This window comes from Homalodisca vitripennis, chromosome X (assembly GCF_021130785.1).
Source record: "Homalodisca vitripennis isolate AUS2020 chromosome X, UT_GWSS_2.1, whole genome shotgun sequence".
Taxonomy (NCBI): Eukaryota; Metazoa; Arthropoda; class Insecta; order Hemiptera; family Cicadellidae; genus Homalodisca; species Homalodisca vitripennis.
This window is the reverse complement of record NC_060215.1, coordinates 103,973,034-104,000,064: the sequence shown is the minus strand read 5'-3', so window position 1 is coordinate 104,000,064 and position 27,031 is coordinate 103,973,034. Positions and strand designations below refer to the sequence as shown.

General features: G+C 32.9%; 1 protein-coding gene across 4 annotated transcripts in view; it reads right to left on the bottom strand.

Moving 5' to 3' along the window:
* The window catches only part of LOC124369772 (glutamyl aminopeptidase-like), a 106,197-nt gene that overhangs the window by 49,311 nt on the left and 29,855 nt on the right, over positions 1-27,031 (bottom strand). For all 4 annotated transcript variants that reach the window (XM_046827857.1, XM_046827856.1, XM_046827854.1 and 1 more), the window contains exons 2-7: positions 24,616-24,808; positions 13,629-13,769; positions 13,006-13,127; positions 8,851-9,009; positions 6,062-6,340; positions 4,865-5,042 (exon numbers count right to left, since the gene is read on the bottom strand). In XM_046827857.1, the coding sequence (XP_046683813.1) occupies positions 4,865-5,042; positions 6,062-6,340; positions 8,851-9,009; positions 13,006-13,127; positions 13,629-13,769; positions 24,616-24,801 (1,065 nt within the window). In that variant the 5' untranslated portion in view covers positions 24,802-24,808. The remainder of the gene's footprint in view (positions 1-4,864; positions 5,043-6,061; positions 6,341-8,850; positions 9,010-13,005; positions 13,128-13,628; positions 13,770-24,615; positions 24,809-27,031) is intronic.

The window sequence follows — 27,031 nt, the reverse complement described above, 5'->3', positions numbered from 1 at the left end:
AGAACACTGCAAAATAGCGTCAACAATATTATGTAATAGATAATTACATTAAGTTATTTTCAGAATAGCCCAATAAAATTAAATATAAAAACGTCAGATTAATTTAAACAGCACTAAAGTTTTTTTCAATGCTAAAATAAATCAAACTAAAGCTTACATAGGTGGCTAGTCTTAACATAAAGCTTAATATAAGCTAGTCTGACCAGAGCACTCGACAAAGTCCCTGACACTGTAGTAAGCCCGCTGTACCAAATGCCGCTTGACCTCCCTCTCAAAAGAAGGACTTGTTTTTGTTTTCATAGAGTCTGTGAGTGCATTATATAGTTTAATGCCGCTGGTTAATAAATGTCTTTCAAAAAAACTTGTTCTATGGGCAGGAATGGTAATCATATTGGAGTGACGTAGATTGTGACGATGTAGGGGATTTTGAGATTTGAAAAGGTGGAGGTTTTTGTGAACAAATGTCACGCAGTACAAGATATAAATCGATGGGAATGTTAGAACCTTTGCCTCCCTAAAAAGCGACCTACAAGAAGTTCTACACGGTTTCCCAAAAACCGCTCTCAACGCCCTTTTCTGGAGTTTAAAAACGAATTTTGTACGTACACTTTCACATCCCCAAATGACTACAGCATATGTGAGAAAGGGGTAGATAAGCCCATAGTAAGCAGCCAAGGTCACTCTGGTATCAGCAAACTTTGACAGGTTTCTAATAACAAAAATCCCCGAGCTTAGTTTCCTACAAACGAGCTCAATATGATCGTGGAAGCTTAATTTATTGTCAATCTGAACGCCTAGAAACTTTAGCGACTTACCAGATGAAATCTCTTCATCCCCCAAATGGAATGGAATTTGCTCCAAATCCTGAGAACTTCTGATAGAAAAATAGATCATTTGAGTTTTCTCGTTATTTACTACGAGCTGGTTATGCTGAAACCACTGGGATATTTTTTGTGGTTCTTCAGAAGCCAGAGTCATGAGGTCCAAGTGGTTTGGGGCTTTCACTGTGAGGGATGTATCGTCTGCAAAAAGACAAATTTTGGCATTGGGACCAGAAATGCAATTTGGGAGGTCATTCACAAACAAGAGGAACAGGATTGGTCCCAGTACTGAACCCTGCGGGACTCCTCTTATTACCTCACATGGTTTTGACGAGGCTGTTCTTTGACAGCTATAGCTGTCCAAGAAAGGAAGCTGAACTGATTGCGTCCTCCCACGCAGGTAAGATGAAATCCAACAGTACGATACACCTCTAATGCCAAGTAAGTGAAGTTTTTTTAGCAAAATTTTATGATTAACCATATCAAAGGCCTTGGTCAAGTCGAAAAACAATCCCATAGCTGAATTGCCCGAGTCCAGAGCCTGTGTCAAAAATGAAATAACAGAGTCAACTGCGTCAGTGGTTGATTTTCCTTTAATGAAACCAAACTGACTTGCAGAGAGAACTCCGTTTCTCGCCAGAAAAGACAACAATCTATCCAGAAATATTCTTTCAAATATCTTAGAAAAGGTTGTAACCAGCGAAATAGGTCTGAAGTTACTACAAACGTTCCTAGCTCCTCTCTTGTAGAGAGGGTGGACTATAGCGTGTTTTTGTGAATTAGGAAATTCACCCACTGAAAAAGATAAATTAATTAAATAAGCAAGTGGGGAAGAAATTAAATCATGGATCTGCCTGAAAAGCTTGGAAGATAGTCCATCATTTCCACAAGATGGCTTAGGTTTTAAAGCAAGTATCACACGCGATACTTCTTGCTCTGTGGTGGGGGACAAGAACAACGACTTGGTTACAGATTGTGGTGTAGTAGTTTGTGTTGACTCGCTTAGGCCATGAGAAATATTTCCACTGGTGTCATGGTATTGACCAATAGTCGAGAAGAAGTTGTTAAACATATTGGCAACCCTGACAGGATCCCTAACTTCATTGTCATCAGAATCAAGCAAAGTGGGGAAAACAGTATTATTTTTTCTGGAAGGCTTGCTGTCATTAATGAGAGTCCAAATGGTTTTTGTCTTATTTGCTGATTCAGAGATCCTACTCAGGAGTTGATCCGACTTAGACTTCCTTATTGCACTTTTATAGGAACGCCTTAATTTTCTGTATGCCAATCTGGAGGGATGTGAGGATTCTAGGTCCTTCGTAAAGGAATAGCAAAACTGTAAGCTGATCCTTGAGTCTTAGAATTTCGGGACTCTCCGTGACGATCCTGTTAGAAGAATTAAGAGGGTGTATTCTTGTCTTTGTCAGAGGAAAAGTTGCTTCAAAGTAATAAGAAATTAGATTTGTAAATTCATTAAATCTATCATTGAAGTCCCCTGATTTAAACACACTACTCCATGTTTCATTTTTTAGAAAATGCCTGAATGTTTGGATATTGCGGGACGTTATCCTTCGCGACATTCTAAACTTAGGCAAAGGTATGGTCTTAGCTGGGAGGACGATAACAGCTTCCTGACCATGATGATCTGATAACGCAGTTATCACCACATTGCTATTTATCAAGGTATAATGCAATCTAACATAGAAAACTTCAAAATATCAGCAAAATATTTTAAAATAAAGCCATGAATTATTTCCGGGCTGATAAAATCAATTCAAAATCGGAATAAAGTTTATAAAAGGCTCAAGAGAGAACCTTATAATTTTCTATTAAAAAACTACTTGTACGATATTGGAACTTTGTACATTCACTAAATAAAAAGAGCAAAATTTAATTATAAAGACAAAATCAATAACACAGCGGGTAATGCTAGCAAATTTTGGGATGTAGTAAATGAGGTAACGAGAAGACCTGGAGTTAAGGAGCAGTTCCCGGTCAAACCGTATGGTGATAACGGGAAATATGCCGACCCCGCACATATCAAAATAATCAACCAATCTTTTAATCAGTACTTTGCTTCTGTAGGGGGGCAGCTGGCTGGTGGCATAGTACCACGTGGTGTTACCAAAGTGGCTGATGCGGACTACACCATGGAATCGGTATTCACAATGAAAGTTGTTACTCAGTTATTTAATGTTGAGTTTTTTAATGTTGTTAAATCTTTGAGAGGAAAATCTGTGCTGGGCTGGGATGATATCCCAACAAAATTACTCCAGGATTCAATTTATTATCTAATAGAGCCCCTAGTGCATATAATAAATGTCAGTATTCCTTCTGGAAAATTTCCTGGTTTTTTAAAATTGCAAGTCATTCCAATATTCAAATCTGGAGCGAAAACAGTAATGAGTAACTTTAGACCAATATCTTTACTATCAATCATAGGTAAAATAATGGAAAAATGTATTAAAATTCAACTTTTGGAGTATTTGGAACAAGAACACATAATTGCTGACTGCCAATATCGCTTTAGACGAAGTAAAAATACTGGTGACGCTTTGTTTGATTTTACTAAGACCGTAGCTGAGAAGTGGGGCAGTAAGAATCGTTTAGTTCTAACATTTCTAGATCTGGCAAAGGTTGTTGATTCAGTAGATAGGACAAAACTAATTTCGAAGCTAAAAACTATCGGGATTGAAGGTACTTCCTTAGATTGGTTTGTCAGCTACTTGGATTTTCACCTTCAGTTTGTGTCTATGTATCTATTAACGGCAGTAAGAGTGACAACATAGATATACATTATGGGGTTATACAGGGCAGTTCCTTTGCTCCCCTCTTATTTTTTATATACATGAACAATATCTCAAAATTAAACATCTCTGGCAACATCTTCCTCTTTGCAGACGATGCTGTCTCGGTTTCTGCTGGCTGTATGTGGGAGGAGACCTATGGTATGGCATCATGCGATCTGGCTAAAATTAGAAGTTGGTTTGGAAATAATACATTAACTGTAAATATAAGTACAACTAAACATTTACATACCAATCTTTTCAAAATCTAAAAACGAACCAGTTCGAGTGGTGCTTAGGCTACTGCACTCCTGTGGTATTCCGTAGGCTGTTTCCTGTGGGTGCAGCATCATTGAGCGAGTCGACCAGTACAAATACCTTGGAGTAATTATTGACCATAAGTTATGTTGCGTTCCACACAATCAATATGTCAAGCAAAGACTCAGACAAATGATCTACCCCTTCTCACAAAGTAAAGTGCTGTCCGCAGAACACTGCAGGATGGATTATTTCGCCTATGTGCAGTCGGTGCTACAGTATGGAATCTTGGCCTGGGGCGGTGCCTCCACAGTTCTCTTGAAGCCGCTAGTGGTCACTCAGAGAGCGATTATTAAAACGATATTTAAAAAAAGGAGTAGATGCCCGGGTGAAATACTGCAAAGGAAGTCTCCAATTCTTAGCATCCAACCATTGTTTATTAAAAATCTCATAATACACATAAAGAACTATGATTTACTCTTCAATGTTCAGCACAAGCATCTGCCGCGAAAGCGAATTCATTTTGGATTCTTCACTCCTACACTAAGTAGTTAATAATATCTAATAGCCAAATCAAGCCGTAATAGATTTAAGTTTGTTATTTGTGTAATAGTACTGTGCAGTTATTCATGGATAATTAAGATACCGACGGACTGATAAAGGTACTCTTCCCTACTCACACATCATATATATATATAGGTGAAATGTAGATGCTTTACAAGATGCTGACTTAATCAGACAGAGCTCCTTACTTATAGGTAGTGAAGTCTTTGACATACATGGAGGTGGTGGTTTCTAATTGGTTTCTATAGCTTACTGTCTTACTCCACTTATACCGTTCCTACAACATCGATTTCCCAGTTAATAAGTAGAACTTATAATCTAAAATCAGGAATTGAAGAATCCAACAGCTGTGGAATATCTTTTAAAGAAACTGTGCTTCACAACTTTACTCCTAGCCCACAACATCATAAAACATCTATCTAAAGCAACACTAACCTCTGGTTGTAACATCATAGCCACAAAGGTACCAACACTGTCAGACAACCAGAGATCTGACCACCACACTGGAGTCATCTGGTACTCCAGGTACTGCTGGAGAAAGGCTAGTGTCAGCTTCTGTCGGAGGAAAAACTGCTTTCCCTGTCCAGGCTCCTGTCCCAGGTACACCTCAGGGCTGCAACAGTTTGTGCCATATTTTTAGTTTGTAGCTGTTTAATGTTTAAGTCTCAATCAAATCTGTATCCTTAGTGTATTTCCACATTGACTCAAATCGAATTGCTATTTATTTCACATATATGTAGTTAATTTTAAAAGATAGACCCTTCTAATTTTTTTCAATTATTATTTTATAATTCAATTTATTCACTTTGAAATATAGACAAAATAGGAAAAATGATATCAAACCACAATAAGTACTATATCCTTACATTTTTAAACATAATTAACATTCTTGCGATACTGTTACACACTCCTGACATTATTCAGCTGAATTGATTTGGTTGCCAAAGGATAACCATAAACTTATTCATGTTTTTTTTTTTTAGTTTTTACAAGTCCCCTCAATCTAAACTGTTACATATTAAATAACATTATATTTATAGCTTATGTACAGCTTATTTATAGCTCTATCGTGGGGTGATACTTTAAAATTAGTAATATGACTTATAGAATGAGGAAAATAACAGTAAAACTTTTCAACCATGTCTCATATGAGCTATAGAAAGTTAAAAAATCACTACAAAAGATAGCAGTATGAGACAGAATGACTTGTACAACAAATCAAATACATTTTTCTCAATGGAACCAAAGATCCAAAGTGGTTCACAATCTAACAGCACAGATCAAAGTAACAATCCTTTCACAGGGAAATAGCAAAATATCAGTTATTACATTTTAACAAACTGTATGTGTATAAATCATAAATTAATGAAGTGAAATCAGATTCCATAATGTTTTGACATTTTAAATTTCCTTATTAAAGAAAAAATAATCTCTTTAAATAATGTTTCTATATACTTATTTCCTAAATAGATCTATACAGGAAATAAATCAGCTGATTTTATTAACAATCATATCAGCTGAAAATAATCAGGTTAGCTGAAGTATATAGCATTTAAATTTACTGTCACTTAATTTGACAGAGATAGATATGACACTCTAAATTGATAAGATAACATTCTTAAATCAAAGTACCTGGTATAGACGATGCCATATGATGAAAAAGCGGTAAAGACCTTGTCAGGGAGAACAACCAAGTTGAAGTTGCCTCCAGGAGTCGGGAGGTTGCCCACTGTATTGTACATGTTTTGGAGAAGGGTTTCAAGGTAGTTGACATTAGTGGCAGTACCAGGGGGAGCATATAGTTGCAGTCCCATAGTCGATACCGGTGCCATTGGAGAGATGAACAGGCCGAGCGAGTGCAGGGAGATGTGCTCACTGATTTCAAAGGTGTCCAATACCATGTCATTCACACTGGGAAATAAATACATTTCAAGATCTGAATTCAATAATGTAAATCTAGTAAGAATTTCAAAGACAAACTAAATAATGTTTATTACTCATGAAAAGATGGCAAAACATAAGTACTGCCAATTTAAAAGTGTAAAGATGACAAGACGTAGAGAAGAACCTGAGAAAATTTAATGTGATAGTAATAGAAACATTGTTTATAGACTAATTATAGAATAATTTGTTTATAGACGGAAAGGAATTAGAGGAAAATTAAACAGTTTTCAACTCACATTAGTAGTGAGGTTGGTGGTACAGTAATAGCTTTAACTTTCCTCAGGACAGTCTTGCATGCAAGGTAGACAAAGAGCATAGATTTTAAGTTCAATTTAAATTACTAAGTTAACACTTCACACATTTGCAGTTTGTTAGCACTTAATGAAGTTCTATGGTCAAGATCGTAATCCATTTCAAGACTTTTACAATGTTTTAATCATATTCTTTTATAAAAGTATAATTGAATACTTCAATATAGATATAAAAACCTACTTTTTATACAAATCAGTCAGTGAGTTTTTGTTTTCTACCTACTCTGTGAGGAGTAAAAAAATGGTTAACATAGAGAACAGATTTAGGTACAGAACAGGTATTTTCTTAATGGAGAGAACTGAAGAGTGTACAGTAATGACGTTTACAAAGAAAAAGCAACCTATTTTGGCTACAGAAGCAGTGTAAGGGCTTCGGGTTACTTCTTGATATGACTGAGTTTTAAGCAACATATATAGGGGGTTTATCAAAGAATATCCAACCTTGACTTTTGGTAAGAATACAAGTCACTCTGTAGCAACTACAATCCAGTCCACTTAATAGTATTCCCTTCCACAAGCCAATACCATTGTCCAATGCTCCTCCCACTTCCAGAATGATTTCTTGAACTCATTTTTGTAATGGCTAACAGATCACTCGTCACATTTTGTTTAATTTGTTCTATGTCCTCAAATCATGTCCCTTTCAGAGGAACTTTCAATTTTGGGAGCTGCCAGAAATCACTTGGAGCTATATAAGAACTATTGTATTTGTATTTCTCCAAAAAGAGCTGAATAAGGTTTGATGAATGAGCTGGTGTGTTACTGTGGTGCAGAATCCAATCACAACTTGCCCATAGACCAGCCAGTCTCCTCGACACTACATCTTGAAGCTGCCTTGGAATATTGAGATAATATGTCTTGGCATATTGTACTGTCTGAACTGTACACTCGATCGATGGTTTTTATTAACTGCCACAAGAACATGTTCAATGTTTACAGGATTTCTAGCTGTTGCATGCCTACCAGATCACAAGTCACTCTCCAATGATTCAGGAAATGATACTCCTTGCAGACAAGTTGGAATTGCAAGAAGACACAAAACATAAAAACATACATATAATGCTAAGCAACCCACTTTAATCACCACAGCTCAGCATCATACTGTCCTTTTTGAGAAGAAACTTATTTTGCAAGACAAATTTTTCAACATTCTGCCTCTAAATTATAACATTTTAACTGACATTTGAAACTACACATAGCTCACAGACTAACACTCCACTGAAGAGTTTCTGGAAACAATGCTACTAGGTTCAGCCTGCTCTGTGAAGTACCAAAGTAGCAATTCAGCCTGTTCTGCTATACAATTTTATATATAATTGAAGGTGCCATGTTATAATTTCTAATGCCTGAAGTATTGTGGTAACTTGTATAATATGTAATAGTTCTAAAATAATTTTTTAATAAAAAATTATTATATTTTGACTACTATCTTTCTAAGTATACCTACTGCTGACAATTTCTTAACTGTTATTAATAATACCTCATTATTATTTTGAGTGAAATGCACAGAGGTTTGCAATTTTGTTCAATGATCACTTTCTTTAGTGACTGCGCTTAATCTCTAATTTCTGTAAATATTCATTCACAATAAAGGTTAAGTGCCACTAATATTAATTAATGTACATCCTTAATGTTTAAAATTCACAGCATTATAAAAACAAGAGCAAAATTGTAATCAAACAACAATCTTCAAGGTTATGTTCGGAAGAGTAATGATTTTCATTTTGAATATTAAGAAGAATCACTGATCAAATTTTCTTTATACATAACACGCTTATTTATTATTTCATAGTTATTTTTCTTAGTTGGCAGTAGATTAATTTTACCATAATTATTGAAGTACTCCTAAATGTAACATCAGGCTATAATTCTGATTCCATTATCTTAACTTGGTCTTATTCAAGAGCTTAACACAGCCACTTATAGATAAAGCAATCTGATATTGTTACCAATCATGTACTACTAAATCACTGTTTCTTTTTTAACTGGTACTTATTATCAGCAAACGTTTAATATTATAGTTGTATGAGCATGAAAGCAAATTCAAATAATAAATCTAAAGGCAGTTATCTATCAACTTCTGCTAGTTTCAAAGTTTCACAACAAATATTTCTTGAATACTCTACACAGTGTCCATTTTAATTTTAAAATATTCTGATGGCTTACTCTGGCGATGTTGAGTTGATGAATGGAGCAGTGGACACTGCATAGTAGTTGGCAGGCCGCTGAACCCGGAGTGTTATCGGAGTCTTGAAGTGGGGCTCATCAAAACACGGAAATACGTTGCGAGCAAACGTGGGACGAAAGTAACTGGCAATGTAGTTGCTGAAAAAGCACATCGCCAAAAGTTGAAAATAAGAATAATCACTATATTATTCTATGTTAATCACTATACTGTTGGACACAGTTTTTTTAGTTATATTGTATTCTATTAGAATTTAAATTTAAGACAAAGCTGTATAGTGTTAATGAAGTCTGATATTACAGAATTTTAACTTGTTCTCACAGTTGATCTATTAAAAAGTTCATATTTGGTATTATATTAGTAGAGACCTCCAATGAGCAATACTTAGTAAATATTAGCAATATATTAAAAGAAAAACGTATGATGATTGTTAACTGATACAAACTTTATATAAAGTACAAGATAAAATAATAGTGTTGAACATAAACATTGCAGATGAAAAGCTGAAAATTAGTGGAGTAATTACAGCAATGTCAGATCATGATGTTCAAATATTAGAAGGTTTTAATGTTCAAGATAAATATTCCAAGCAAAATAGTAAAATAAAAAAAACAAATAGGAAATTTTTATAAAATTTATTTAAATTTATTTATTAGACACTTATCTAAATATACATGGGAGGAGGTTTATTTAGCTAATGTAGAAAATAAATTCAACTTTTTCATTCTATATTTATGTATTATTTTAACAAACATTTTTCTAAAATTTGGATATTAAATAGAGAAACAGATGAAAATTTTTGGATAACAGGTGATATAAAACAAAATCAGAAGGAGGTCATAAACATATTACATATTTATAGAAGTACAAAAAAATTAAAATTTGAAAGAAAAAATAAAAGAAAAAAGATGGAGCTTAGAACTCTTTCAATATCAAGAAAAAACAATATTATGACAATAAATTTTACAATTCAAGCAATAAATAAAAAATGACATGGAAGATTAATTCACAGGCTCAAAAAACTTCCTGTGCACCCAAAACAAATAAAAATATTTCATTCATTGATAAAGATACAGTTGTGTGTGATCCAGTTCTTATAAGTGAATTATTTGATAACTATTTTATTAACATGGTTGATGTTCAAGTCTTGCCTCACCTTGATTCGTTAAACTCACCAAATGTTGAAGAGCTAGTTTTTAATGATGAACAAACAAATATTTTAGTAGATAAGTTATAGGTTTACACCTGTTACAGAATATGATTTCAATTTCATCATTTGACAATAAATTTTCAGCAGGTATAGATGATGTCCCTGTGATCATCACGAAAGATATAAGGTAATTTCTGTCTAAACTTTTAACAAATGTAATAAATTCTGCCTTAGTATCAAGCTATTTTTCCAAATAAATTAAAGATAGCACTGATTGTCCCCAAACATAAAAAAGACGCAGCAACCCAATTAAGCAATTATAGGCCAGTATCAGTACTTCCAACATTGTCTAAGATTTACGAAAAAGCTCTGTATAATCAGATAATGCCTTCCTTTGAGAAGAATGATTTGTTGGACAGCCAACAGCATGGTTTTCGACCAAAGAGATCAACAATAAAGGCTGCTATAAAATTTGTTGGAAATATTATTAATGCAGTAGACAAAAGAGAAAAGGCTTTAGGAATCTTTATGGATCTAACTAAAACCTTTGACAGTGTTCGGCATGATAAACTGTTGCTGAAGCTGAGGAATATTGGTTTCCAAGATAAGGCATTAGAATTGTTGAAATTATATCTCTCTTGTTGTAAACAGTACATAGGAATAAAGTTTAAAGAACAAATTTGCATTAAATCAGCTTTTTCATCATTACAAACAATTCATTATGGAGTACCGCAAGGATCCATGAGTACCTTTACTTTTTTTATGCTATATTACAGGACTACCACAAGTAACCCCTGGTGTAAATAATGCAATATATCTTTATGCTGATGATGCTAACCTAATAGTAACTGGAGGAAATAAAGACTATATAGAAAGCTCAGCACAGGAAAATCTATTATCTCTTAACAAATTCTTCATTCAGAAAAACCTTCTTCTAAATGGCTCATAAACAGATTATGTCTCATTTTGCACAAAGCATTGTAAAACCAACTGGGAGTATAACTTACATATGGGCAACATAAAAATACAAGAATGGAGAAAACAAGTTTCCTGGGACTTATTATTGACATAAATCTAAGCTGAAATGATCATATCATGCACACTTCAAGAAAAATTTCCTCTGGACTAGATGCCTTACAAAGAATGTCTTTAATTGTAATTTGGAAACACTAAAGATAATTTCTTTTGCTCTAGTGCATTCCCACATTTCGTATGGAATATCTGTGTATGGGGCAACCACCAAGGAAAACTTGGATATTGTTCTCAAACTCCAAAAAAGAAGTATTAGAATAATGAAAAATTGAAAACAAATGATAGTTTTAAAGACCTTTTTAAAGAGCTTGAGATTTTTAGAGTATATGAATAAAGATACAAGCAAAATAATATTAAATAATTAACGTACATAAAATTATAAAATATGTAAAAAAATAACAACCTTCCATGTTAAGAGCGAGTCATACGTACAGTACAAGATGAGGTGTTACACTGGACAAACATATACTGCAGTTTTATGAGAAAAACGCTAATTACATGGGGACAAAACGTTTAACTAAAATTACATTAACAATAACAGCAGAGAAAAATAATGCAATATTTACAAACAAATTTAAGTCATACTTAATTTCTTTATCTCTTTATTCATTTCAGGAGTTTTATAATTCTGGGTTGAGCTGAGTTTTTTATAAAACACCAATATATCAATTTGTGTTTTTATGGTTATGTATTCGTTTAGATTTTTTTGTGTATTTATTTAAATTATTGTTGCTAACTTAAGGTTGATTACTGAAATATACTATTATTGATATTGTTATAGTTCCATAGTTTAAAAATGTTTCTTTTAATTATTTATAATATTGTTAACTATTGCTGTATATTTTAAAATTAATTTGTGTTATGCTGTAGATGGAGCTTATATTGGTTACTGTTAACTTACATTAAAACATAAAACCAATATTTAATACTTTTATTTTTTTTTGTGATGTGTCTGAAGAAGATTGCCTCGCTATCGAAAGGCCTCACACAAAAAAAATAAAAGTATTAAATATTGGTTTTATGTTTTAATGTAAGTTAATCTGTGTTATGCCTAAAGCTGAAATTATTGGGGCATTTGTAATTAGATTGACTATAAAATTAGAGTATTTTATCGTATTATAACCTCTTAGTTTAAAGTATATTAGTTAAGTAATTTTTATGACGCTATTCTATGTATACAAAATGTATATTCAATGAATAAAGAGATTTTCAATTCAATTCAACTGTAAAGAACATCTGTTACATTTAATGTTAAAACATTTTGTACGTTGAATTCATATTGTTGTAATCTACTCATGTCACATTGCAATGAATTACTTTGTACTTCTAAACATCCAAATGTTTTAAAATTACATGAAACAAGTTTAAGCATTTCTGTGAAGGTCTTACAAACATGAAAGATTATATTCAGGATTGGCATACATATATTTTCACCACAGATAAGAAAATTGATTACGCTCAAGACATTGAATGCACTGACAGTTGAATAACAATTGATGTTATTGCCTATGAACTTAGAATTTCACATGGGAGTGTTCACAGTGTTTTATTTGAATATTTGAACATACATCTGTAATATTTTTACATAAAAACTTTTCATAAAAAATTACTTGACTGTTAATAATTTACATGAAATTTTGCATTTCTGATGAAATGACCTCTCTACATAGCAAGTGCTGTAACTGTTGGAAATAACATTAAATAATAATGGCATCAAAAGGTTTAAAAAGACTAATTTCATCTGGTAGTGAATATTAACATATACAATTAGGTAAAATTTGGATACTGCAACAAACTAATACTCACAGAACTAGTGTGGTCTGCCATTGCCATCTATACGTCTGCAGCAAATGACATAACCTTTTGTTGGGCGGATGAGGAAGAGGATTGGTTACAAGTATTTAGAGAAACAATACCATATCTTAAAATATGCTCTGAATGAAGTGTAACTGACCTGGTAGTGTTATATGAACCTATAAACAACCCATTAGGTTCAGAATACAGCCGGCAAGCGAATTCTAGGACGAGCATGTACATTCCATTGGGCTTAAGTGTGTCCCCATCCGGCAGCACAAACTGAATTAAGAAAAAACTCAGTTAGTTATTAAACACCATATTAAATCTAGAGCTCATGATTACTGCATAGTAGTAATAACAGTTTTTGGGATACTACATGTATTTTACAAGTCATGAAAGATAAAACATAAATCTTGGTTAATAAAGTATGTGTTGGTATATGTCAAGTTTTGAGAAATCTAAAACAGGACTAACTTAACAGTCCATCAAACCATATCACTTTAATAACAGTAAACTATTTTTAAAATTCATTTTAATATCCACGAAGTATATTAATAAAGAATTACATAAACTATTAAAATTAAAATATTACACTACATTTGTTTAAATATTGTGCAATAAAAGAATAATGTACTTTATAAGCAAGATATTTACCAAACAAAATGTTCATATATATATATATATATATATATATATATATATATATATATATATATATCACATCATATACCTTAAATTGAGTTATTCCATCAAATTTAAATATTTTTAAACCGTCTATACCTTGATGAGTGTGTTGGCATCATCATACTCTATTGCTCCAATAGGAACTTTTAAGCCCGAGGAGTTAAGCAATGTTACTGAAGACTCTCTCACTGTTGCATCTACACCCAGGTGCAGAATTATGGAGTTGAGGGAATCACTCTGAAACAATACCAGTAGAAATACTTTTTTACAATTAATCATTAATTTTTCAAGTCCCTCTGTAATAAATTAATATTATCAAGACTTCACTTGGTATTTGCTGGAATGTTGTGGTTTTTTCACTCCATGGATCCTACCATGAAGTTTTTAAAGGAAAATTAACAACTAGAAAATAGATTATGTCCATAAATCACATTATTTCTCTTCACTGATTTTCAAAACTCTTCAACTTCCCTTTCTTGTATGAAAATACGGTCACATTTGGCTGAAAACATGAAACCAGTATACTTCCTGTACATATGTACTATGGAATTTCTATCAAAACATGAAAAAAAAAACAGGTCAAATGATAGCACTAAACACTACAAAAAGAAGTATATCTAACCGTAATATGATATTATGTTGGAGCAATTATCCAAATTATTACTAACAAAATCAGTGATACACACAGGAAATAAACAGGAAAAGGCAAACATTGATAATGGTTTAATTTCGTTCCACGTTTGAAAATCAGAATGTTAAAAATCACTTAAATCTTCGATTGCTTGATGTGGAGCCTATACTTTTAGTCCATTTTTAAATAAATCTCAAAAACCCAAATATCCCTAGGAAGGTTGGCCCTAAGTGCCAAAATTAAAATCACTGCAATGGTATGGTGTCACCCTTATTCAAATAAGCGAGTAGAACATGTGGTCATACATTAATTAATTACATATTTATAAGTGGCTGTAGGAAAACAGCTTTGAGCCATTGTTCCATACAGAAATTATCAAATTCAATATTTAATTCATCGCAAAAATTACAAACCAATGAAAATTCTAAATCTATTTTGAAAGAATATTTAATTAAATTAGCAGCCTATTCTTTTGAAGAACTTTCCAATCCCAATTGAAGGATTTATTTTAATAATTCAATTTGTGTAAATATTTGATCCATTTCTGTAATAAATATAGTCTATGCATTAAAAAAAAACTTAAAATAGTGTATAATTATTTTGACTCAACCATAGATTCTATCCTTATTGAATGCTTAAATTGTGTTGAAAAATTACCTGTGAATCACATTATATTATATGACATCTGACACAATACAGTTGTATACATTTGTACAAAAAAATTAATAAAGATCTTTTGACTTGACTTGAATACAAATTTCTCTCTTAAATTTTGATATAGAATATAGCACGATGTTTTAATCGTATGTTTTATATGTAAACAATAATCTTAAATGTCTTATTAAGAGCAAAGATACATTTAGTAATGAACTGGCCATTTTAATGAAAAATGTGATTTTTTATAGTTGATTCATTACCCTTTCTTTGCACAGGCTTGCTATAGGTTGCTGGGTCACCTGAAAACCAGCAGGAGAAAGTAAAAAGAATGTTTAAAGAGCGTAAAAGAAGGAGTTTAATGAGCTGTATTCTTTCTACATTATATTACTACTTGAACTATGAGAGAAACATCCACTCCCACCCACATCCTGCTTGAAGAACTTTACCAGACGCCTTTTCTATTACACAAGCTTGAGCCACCAAGCAATGGTTGTAACAGGAATCTCCACTTTGAGTTGTTATAGTGTATAGCCATATATTATTGTATTATAAGAGTAGTAAGTTCTTGACATTAATTCCCAAATAAACACTCAACCAACATTGTTGGGTATGCATGTGCTAGCTGATTACATGTAGTGTTTAATCTGATTACAAACAGATGTAGCCAAGCTTTTTGAGTTAGTAAAAGAAACTGATTAATGTTAAACTTGGTTGTCTTAAATATAGTCCTGACTCAATTGCTGCTGCTTATGAATCTCTGAAATATAAATAATTGGTATTATTAGGGAGGATAAATTCTTACAATCTGCGAGTATCATCCTGCACAAATTTAATATTGTTTAAATAGACTACAACATTCACCCGCGGTCTGACGCACATCTGTCTTTTTGACTGACACGACATTTTCGTTTATTGTACAATGTGTTGTGGACAGACCGGCTTTTCCAGTCATGATATTGCTGATGTAAATTTACAGTACATAACAGTACAGAATTTTGCAAACCAGTTTAAGTTGGAGGGACTGTGGGAAAGAATTAACACAGCCTCAGGCGGTTTGTCTGAAAGCATTTAACAGTTTTTTGTTATTTTGCAACTAACAAACTTTGTTATTTTTTCGTCTAGAAGTTAGTAATTTAATATACGTAAATACTAAACAGTTAATTTACAATTTAGTTTTTTTTTTTTTTAATGGTTCTTTGTAACATTAGCCGTTCCAGTAAAATTTTTAATGTTGTTTATTCTCAGACTGAATGAGCTATTTTTAGGTCTTAAATATATTTTCATTAATTTTTTGCCATTAAATAAGTAACTGAATAACTAATCATGTTATAAACACAATTTGAACACAAAATATATTTTTTCCTAAATATACTCCGCTATTAAACTTTTTTTAAATGACAGAGAGCCACGAACCATGTAACTCAAATGTTTGTGACTGATGAAAGGTTAACCGAGAATCCAAAGCTATATCACTTTCTCTGCTCCACTCCTCCAACCAATGAACTTTTGCGGTGAGTCTTCCTTTAGTGGCCAGCCCTCTTGAGCTGAGTAGATGATTGCTAAATCGATCTGGTTTACTTACTAATTCTTAAATGAAACAGTCATTGAAAGGTTTTTACATTCTTTTAAATCTGCAAATTGTTAAAATTGTATCAACATTTTCTTTCTTTCTTCTGAGATTTAAAATTTTTTATGAAATAAAAATTTCAAAATTAATTTGATCAACTTGTAGTTTTAAGTTTGTATACCTCTTCCAGAACTAGAACTAATACTGGCACCAAACGTCACTAGTAGAACTGTATGTTAGCTTCTGGAAAATGTTGAGACAATTCTTGCTCAGTGTAACCTGACAATCACATAACTTAGACAGGTAAGTTGTGATTGGTGTAAAGCAAGCCAAGAAACTACTAGCAACAATGTTGTTCACAGTACCAGCTAGGTTAACAAAAGGGTTTTCCTGCTAGCAAGCCAAGAGTTAATTTTCAGTGCAATAACTCCCTCCACATTACGTTTGTTCAACGGATTTCTCTATCAGAGTTAGTAATTACAATAGCACAATGCTTCTTACCCAAATCACAGGTGAAAGTTGTTTAATGCTGCCCTACCAATATTACTCAACCACAATCCCACTTAATTTTTTATTTGTCTTGTTTCTTTACTCAACAAGACATAGTCAACTATAATCCTACTGAATTCCTGAACTGTCTGGTTTCTTTAATCAACGAAGACAATAAGGTAAATTTCATAGAATATGACAAACTGTTTCAAATAAATAGAACAGGAACCAAAAAAGACGATGTACATTTTTAACTCTGGATAACCAAAAAGTTATGCAGCACTGTTTACAGCTCTCTCTCACTCTCACTCTCACTCTCACTCTCACTCTCACTCTCTCACTCTCACTCTCACTCTCACTCTCCCTCTCCCTCTCTCCCTCTCCCTCTCCCTCTCCCTCTCCCTCTCCTCTCCCTCTCCCTCTCTCTCCCTCTCTCTCTCTCCCTCCCTCCCATTTTTTTCACTGAGTGACGTGTGTTGTGATTTTATTGCAATTAATTTTGACATTGTTCTCCTGTTTAAAAAGTATGTATTTGTGTTAGAAAATAACAATGGCTGACGGTGAACAGTTACGACGTTGGTTATCTGAAACGGAGGAAGACATTGATTGTATAGTGGGTGAGGAAGATCCTGATGAACTAGAAACTGATTATATTGAAGTTCAAGGACCCCAGACCTGAAGTTGAAACCCGTTCTGATTCCGAAGATGTTAGTGTTCATTTAATGGATATTTCGGAACTTGTGGCAGAAATTGAAGGCACTGAAGAACAGACACCAGAGGTGGAATCTCCGCTACCCCGTCCACAGGCTCCACTGCGAGTTCCATTTGTAAACCCTGAATTTTATTTAGGAAGAGATCGAGAAACAAGATGGTATATTGACCCACAAACACCAAGAACGTCCTGCACTCCTAGGCACAACATCCTCCAAGTCTTCCACACACCCAGACCGCAAGGTAGTGCTAGGTTAGCTGAAACACCTGAGCAGGCTTTTTTGAATATGATTGACGAAGAAATTATATCAAAAATTGTTGAATACACCAGTATTTATATTGCCAAAATTAGGACCAACTTTGAAAGAGAGAGAGATTCCAGGCCAACAGATGTTCGTGAACTGAAAGTCCTGATTGGAATTTTGTACATTGCCGGTGCTCTAAAAGGTGGAAGAAGGAACTTGTTTGATATGTGGGACAACACTAGTGGTAGTGGAGTCAAACTAGTGTACGTTGCAATGAGTTTGAACCGGTTTAAATTTTTACTACGCTGTCTCAGGTTTGATGACATTCATAGCCGAGAAGAACGAAAATCAACTCACATTTTCACTGCATTCACAGAAATCTTTGAAAAATTTGTCTCCAATCGCAAGAGCTCTTGAGCAATGTTAAACCTGACACTTGATGAACAGTTGGTGGCTTTTAGAGGAAACTGCCCCTTTCAAGTATATATGCCCAACAAACCGGCTAAGTATGGGATTAAAGTGTTTGCTTTAATATCTACTTCAAACTTTTACGCTACAAATCTGGAAGTTTTTGTTCGCAAACAGCCTGATGGTCCTTATCGAGTTAGCAGCAACACTTCAGATTTGGTTGTACGATTAGTAGATCCTGTAAAAGGAAGTAACAGGAACATAACTTGTGATAACTGGTTCAACTCTGTGCCCCTAGTCATAAGACTACAAGAAGAATTCAAACTAACAATGTTAGCAACATTGAGGAAGAACAAACAAGAAGTGCCTCCAGATTTCTTACCTGAGACAAAGAGACAAGTAAAAAGTAGCGTTTTTGGCTTCCAGAAAAACTGCACTTTGGTGTCTTATGTGCTAAAGAAAAAGAAAGCTGTTTTGATGATTTCTTCTATGCATGACAATGATGCGATCAATGAAGCAACTGGGAATTACAAGAAGCCAGTCATAGTTACCGACTATAACGACACAAAATATGGTGTTGATATCCTCGACAAAATGTGTCGACAATATGATGTTTCCAGGAACTCAAGACGTTGGCCATTGACTCTTCTTCCACATACTCAACGTTGGAGGTGTTAATGCGTTGAATGTCTATAAAGCAAACCAAAACATTGCTTTTGTAAACAGATTGGACTTTTTGAAGAACCTATCATTTCAACTAATGCAACCTCACAATGAGCATCGAGTTAGCCTTGACATAATTCCTACGCAGATAAGAACAAAGGAAAAGTTTCTATTGAAGCTGGACAACGAAGGACCTGGTCAACCTCAACCTCAACCCCAGAGAACAGCTGTACAAGGGAGATGTTACCTCTGCGGCAGAGCAAGGAACAAGACCTCAAGGAAATCATGTTTCAAGTGCAACAAGTGGGTGTGTCCTGACCATTCAAAAAGTGTTTGTGGGAGTGTGCTGAATAGGTAAATAAAGTTTGTATCCTCTGTTTCAGTTTGTAGTTTATTTATAGCTTAGTTACAGTTTGTATTGTTTATCTTAAGAGCTGATGATTGATTTTTCCACGTAAAAGGTAAAATTATTTGTTAACAACTCATCAATTTCTTTAATTCTAATTATTACTATTATTATGTTCTATTTAAGTATGTTGTGTGTCTGAAAATGTAAATAAACTTTTGTTTTAGTAAATAACATGTGTATGAGCACATTATTACACCTTAAACGCAAATTGAAATTACCAAAACTGTGAATAAAATGGAGTGCAACAGCCCTCCACGCGAGCACCGGAGTCTTAAATAATGGGGTAAGTTTTGTGTCTATTACAAAATACCATTTATTTTTATTTGATCAGTTAAGTGAGAAAATGTACAATCATTGTTCTTTCACACACACACTTGTGAGCTTATCACGTAAGTGGTATCTAATATGAGCATTATATTACAACATACTTGTTACAATGTTATTCCACTATCAGTGGATACTTGAACCTTGATATTGAAAATTTAAAAATCTTGCCGATACCTTGTGATTAAACTGCCGGGCCACATATTGATTAAACTGTGTTTTAAAATCTTAATTAACCCTTCAACTACTGTAAGACTAAGATCGTAGTGACACCTAAACTCCAAGCTGTAGCTTTTAAGCTGAGATAATCCCTAGCACTGAGTATTGTTTCTGCTTTTAACGGGTTTTCATATATTATTAAACATGTTATTTATAATTTAGAATAACAATTATACACAGGATTTATAACCATATTAAATAGCAATTATGAGTTGAAAATATAAATTATAATTCGATAATTACCTTATTTACTCAACTATTGGCAATTCAATATTTTTCTAAACACGCCATAAAACAACAAAATACAGCACAAATGAAAGATATCAACTTGCATTCGATACAATGCATGAGGTATCCAAGTTGTTTGACTAATATAGGGCCCGACCTAATGGAGCCCCAAATAACAAAATAAGTAACATAATTTACAATCTGCCATCACAAAAGCAAAACACCTTATAACATGAAAGCGGGATAATTCAATTGAAGGAATTATGCAAAAAACAAATAGATATACTACACTAGACATATATCTTGGCATTTTTGAAAAATATGTGCTGTTTTGGTAGAAATAAATAAAACAGAGGTATACAAAATTATTTTATTTATTTCTTTTTTACCAAAAAGTTTTGATTAGAATGTAGTCAGAAATGACTTGATTGTGGCTTTAAGTTTAATGTTTCCATTGTTTCCAACCAGATGTTCTGATTTAACCTTTGAGTGATATTAGCAACAAGCACTGTCAAGAAGCAAGACAATACCACTACTGCATGTCATCCAAAACTTCTTTGAACTTAACAAAACTGTTGCAATCATCCTTTTAAATCATTCCGTAACTTATCACATTTCACAGATTTTATTATTAATGTCAGTTGACTTCATATTTTGTGTGTTCAGAAATCTGATTATTGATCCCACAGTCAGCAGAAGAGTCAGTGGACTTAAATAAGGAAATTAAACAATATTTTCCCGCAACTACAGTGACTGTGTAAGGCCAAAGAGACAAGAATGTAATGTACACATGTTAAAAGGGAATTGTCACGCTATTTATTTCAGCAGAGCGAAATTATGCTTACTTTTCAAACAGCTTGTACAAATTTTGAACCTCTTCCTTCCTCCATGCTGGTGTAACTACAGCTATAGTGCTATTCTCCTTTGTCAGCAACATGAATGGAAATGTCAATGAAAAGAGGGTGTAAATAAGACAGGAAAGATAGGAAGATGTTTCAGCATGTAGTGAGAATTTCGTACAATTGAATTGTTTATTTTATGATATGGTTTTACATGTTTTTAACTTATTTGACTTCTAAGTTTTTATACACCTGACGATGACCATTTCATCCCAAAACATGTAGTGAGAATTCTAAAAATAATAATTTTGGAACTGTTGACAAGGTAAAGTACTATATATTTGTTTAGAATTACAGTTTCATGGTTTCTACAAAGATGGATTTATAAAGATAGGAAGACTGCTAGTATATACAGTAGTGACTTCACTATCACATCTGGGATAGAATAATTAACTATTTTACCCAGTCCCTTTCGCTCTGGTTGTCATCTTGTTTTATTCATTGTAGTTGACATCTTTGGAGAGATCTAGTTGTGATTCTCCAAAGTAGCAAAAAAGAAAAACCAAAAACCCTGCAATTTAACCCTTTGGGTACTAACGTTCGGATATTCAGACGTGTGAAGAAATGCTCAGAAATACTAAGGTTCTGTTATATGGATGTGCCTGTAACTGTTGTAAAACACTATTGTCTAGATATCAAATTTTATTTTTGTATTTTTTTACTTTTTAATTACATTAATTGTATTTACTAGGTTTTATTTAAATACTATTAATATATACTATATCTTTGAAATGTGGATTTTCACTGATTTTGTGGTTGTAAATACACTACAAATTACCAACTTAAAAACATGTAAAAATCAAACATTCAGAGTTTTTTCAAAGCGTCATAGACATTGTATTTTTATTGTAAAACCAATATAGATTTGTAATTGTGTACAGTTTTATCTGTAGCGATTAGTGAAATAAAACATTTTGCACTTGGAATTGTTGTAAAGAATGTTGTTCCTGAAAGAAGAAAGTATTATTTTAATTGTTGTTAAGTACATTCTTTATTATTACTTCTAATTTTTATATTTGTTTTATAAAAATAGGTCCGTAATATGACCACATATTGTACCTAAACATTTTATACAATGTGAACATAATGATAGACTTGAACTTCTGAGACAGAACCAGCAATTATATAAAATTGTGGACACCTTTGAATCATGTAAATTGAATGAATGAATTAGTTTATTTCCATCTATTTACAATATATACAGGAACAGATTATACATGTAATAATTATCATCAATCTAAAAGTTGCTCTAAGGAAATGGGTCTACATAGGCAAATGTTCAACACAAGCAATCCACTCACAACATCAGTTTCAACACATGCCAATACTCTATATGACAACACCTTTTATAAACCATATTGGACTTACAGTGTCCTTCATCAGCATTCAAATACTGCATCTATGACAAGTAAGATAAAGTTAAATTGACTGTATCACACTTTGACTTGTGAATGCCTATGAATTTCTTGCTCATGGCACCTTGATCCACATGGGACAATCAAATATTACCCTACCCTCCTCATGCCATGTCATATATATATATACTGTGTTAAAATCCACTTGAATCTAATGTGTACTTTCTGAAAGTGACTCCAATATAAAATTAATGTTAATCTTATTTCAAGCCCAAGTGATTGATCAGCTCCTCAACTCAAACAGAATGGGACAATGCTTAATAATCTGGGATGATGACTTGTACAAGCATTGCAAGTTTTTCCAAGCACCAAACCAGGGGTAGTGATGAAAGTAAGAGAGGAGATGCCAAGTCAAACAAAGCCCTCGAGTCATACCTCACAAAAGTTATCACTATCGCTGGACTGAAGTAAGTGCTGAGCAATTAAGTGATCACAACATACCTAACATTACCGTACCAGGCAATAAATCTTAATAACGAGGGTTAAAAAGAAATAATGAGAAGAAGATCAGAAGAACAACGCAACATTTCCAAGTATTGCTGATTGTTTTAAAATAAACGTCATCTAACTTGTTAACACATTTTTCCCAAGGCGAAAAAGAGAAGCAATACTATCTTTTGTCTCTCAATTTCACTGGGTTAGAGGAAGAGACACAACACTGCACTTGACCAGATGCCCAATTATGTGCTGGTATCACCTACTAGAACTGATCCAACATCGTTTGAAGTTTCCATTTTTACTCGGCAGTTGAGAACAGATCAACAGCGAAGCAAAATAACTTGCTCAGTTCCTCTCAATTTCAAAGTCCACATCTTGAGATATTGCCCTCAAAACAACATCAACACTAGAAGATAAAACAGAATCAACATCAACAGCACACTACCTTACACAGCAGCAGACACAGTTATCACTAGCTTTACTCTGCCATTTCAAACACCGTTGAAGTTTGCTATTGGACTCACTCTGAAAACTTATATAGAGTTCTTTACACAGGAATAACACTAAAATTTGGCAAAGTGCTTGTAATGTCAAACACCTGGTGAAATACAAAAATGAAGCTAGCACAAGTCCATTAGACTTTAAAAGTAATTAGATAGAAATTCACCAGGATATTATAATATTTTCTAATAAAATCATAACAGGAAGCCCCTCTACAGCCAAGCAAAGGGACACTTTGACCTGTGAAGTTCGACACAAATCCACTTTATTATGATGACATTTAAACTACACATTATATTCAGTATTTATAAAAGTTGTAACGGAAATGTATGATATAAGCTCCATACTAGATAAAGTGCCATTATTGTGCCAAGTATGTGTCATTATTGATTGACAAATTGGAATGTCACTGTGTATGTGTCATACTTGCTAACTATATTTTTATGTCACAAGATAACACTGTGACATTAGCCATATTGTACTGTATATTTAACACTTCAAAGTTTATCACATCATCAATAATGCTGTAGCCATTTCTTCACCAAATTACTGTCAAATTTTTCTCTCAGGATATGATTTGTCTTTTCATCCTTTCCAATCTGTGTGAATCATCAACCACTTATCATTTAACATGCATTGGTTTGATCAAAAACAGTTACTCAAATGAGACTATAATACAAATAAATGTAGCCTGTGTGTGTGTCTTCTTTTAATGTTTGAAGCATTATTTATAGTAATTTCTGTGTTCTAACAAATCTTTTTTAGAAAAATAACTCTAAAATTATATTTTTTTTTTTTAATGAATACCAAACTCAGACCTTTCTACCAACTCCAAAAGTGCATAATTTATTTTATTCCCAAATTCAAGTGAATAGCCAACTTGATTGTTTTTGCTTTTGATCCATCGAATCACTGATACAACAAATTTATTGGTTTTATGTACGTTATGGAAATAGATCAAATGTCTACATTTCTGATACATTTCCAAATAATACGATTTGTGAAACAAGGAATTCTCAGGGATCTGTCATTTTAAATAATTATCAAGTGTTTGTGTGCCTAGTGAGACTGTTCTGTTGATATTAAGCTGACAACACCTTTTCAAGGCAGATGTTGTCAGTAAAAAGGCCAAAACCAATTTTAGCAGAAACTTTCTTGACTTTGAACTAATTGATTTTTAATATTTATGATATATTTATAGTATTGAATGGTCAAAACAATATTGAAATAAAAGTAAAATAAGACTAATGATTTTGTGAATATTTTGTGTTGATTGTACCTCATTTCTGGAAGTTAGCATCTCTAAAATCATGGCTCCAGACGCAGTTTTAGCTGCCATGTTAGGTTCCAGATGCACCAGATATTTGACAGGAATGATGGAGGTTGGGAGGCGGTACACTGGGGGCAGCGGTGCCTGTGAGACAGCAGAGCTCACTAGGCACAGCATCACCGCTGCCAGGAACATCTTTCTCCTGGTACAAACATGTTAAATTTAATTATCATCACAATCATATATAACATACAATATTATAAGAACAATAGCACCAAAATATAAGGTGCTTAGTCATGATTTTATCCATTTACTAAACAAAATTATAGAAACTATAAGAGTAAAGTATTAAATAACATTTTATACGATGATCACGATTGTAGTACACATATCTATATATGTAATAAAAAAATCAATTCACAAACAAATTTTAAACATTGGACATTTGTTGATAACTTTATGGACAAAAGGTACTCCCACATTTTCTTATGGTAAAATTACAGAAAAAGTACTTTTTTACCTACCCTAAAAATTAACAAACACCAAATTCAAAATGTAAACATAAGAAATAAATACTACATACTTGATTAAAGGCTATCATTAAATGTCAAACTCAAAGAATAATATTTAAAATTTTATAAGTATTTGAATGTAGGGTATTAAATTACAGTTTTTTTTTTTATAATACCACCTTTACATTGCTTTACATTGAGCACCTTTACAATCAAGCACAACACGTACAAAAGGTTTTGTTCAAATGAGATTGTTAAAATGAAACAAACTCGACTAAGTGTTCTACTGCAGCAAAGCCTACAGTCTTAAACAGCTGCTTCAAGATATATAGTATCTCCTATTTCCTTCACTTCGTGTTTAGTTAATGTATTTCTATAATATAATATTTAATAATAATATTGAATATAATATTTATATAATATATATATATATATTATATATATATATATATATATATATATATATATATAAAAGGTCTAGAATGAAGAAACTAGATTACATCATTACACACAGTTGACAGACTCTCTACCTTCTTCTTGTTCTAGGTAGAAGACTACCTAGAACATCATACATAAGCCTTCTAGATTATCTAGTAGCAGATGAAGTGACTGATATGATATCAAAGGCCTTGCTAAAACCATTCACTTTAACCTGAGAGCCATGACAGAAAAAGTGTTCAAGTTATCATTAATTGATGTTCAAGTTGGGCACAGATAAATGGCCAAAGGCAGATAAATTATATAAGTTATATGTTTATCTCCAAAAATGAAGTGAGTGAACTCAATCCTTTATTTCTTCCCTTCACAGTTATAAATGTTTGGTTCACTTCATTCCAAATTATTTTTTTGGATTCAAATGATTAAAATTGTAATTTTAGTAAAATAATTTATACACCGTTTTAAGCTAAAATGGAATATTTTAGATAAAACTAGATTAGGTCCTTTTGAGTATTTTAAAAAGAACTCTCCAAAAAAAAAAAAAACTATTAATTTAACACTGAGTGTTTCACAAAATATTACCATGCTTAGTTGCCAATTGTTTGACCACTGAAGCAATATTGTTCAAAGGTCTTTCTATTTATATATAGAGATCTAAAGTTTATTGATTGAATTGAATTTCCATTGTTTAAGGTGTGCAAGTCTGCCAGTTAGTTAGTTACATGTGGTCACTAAATAAATTTTGTCAAGAAATGTTTTGTGGACTAATATTTTAGGGCAGTTGCAATCAATATACTACAGTTTTAAAACAACAAAAGAAAACAGTACATTAGTTAACAAACATTGCAAGAAGAACCTCATGTGGTCCTAGGTTTTTACAGTACAGTATGAGATATGTTCAAAAAGTAGCAGGAATTTTCATTTTTTGAAAAAATATTTATTTATTCGTCTGCATAAATGTTGTCACCTTCAAAATAGTTCCCATTATATATTATGCACTGGTGCCAGTGCTTCTTCCAATCCCTGAAACACTTCTTAAACTCAATCTTTGGGATAGCCTTTAGCTCTTTCAGTAATACACTTTTAACGTCATCTATGATTGTAAAACGACGGCCCTTTAAGGTTCTCTTTATTTTTGGAAGTAAAACAAGTCAGGCAGAGCCATGTCTGGAGTATATGGAGGCTAGGGTATTGTTACAATACTATTTTTGCCAAAAATTCACAAACAAGCAATGAAGTGTGAAGAGGTGCATTGTCATGGTGCAAAAGCTATGAATTGTTTTGCCACAAATCCGGTCTTTTTTTAGATTGCATTATGCTAACAGTTTTGACCTTGCAGATAGTACACCTTATTAACCGTTTGACCTTGTGACAAGAATTCATGATGTATTATGCCATTAAAATCGAAGAACATAGGGAGCATAACCTTTACATTTGACTGCACTTGTCAAGCTTACTTCAGTCTTGGCGATCCA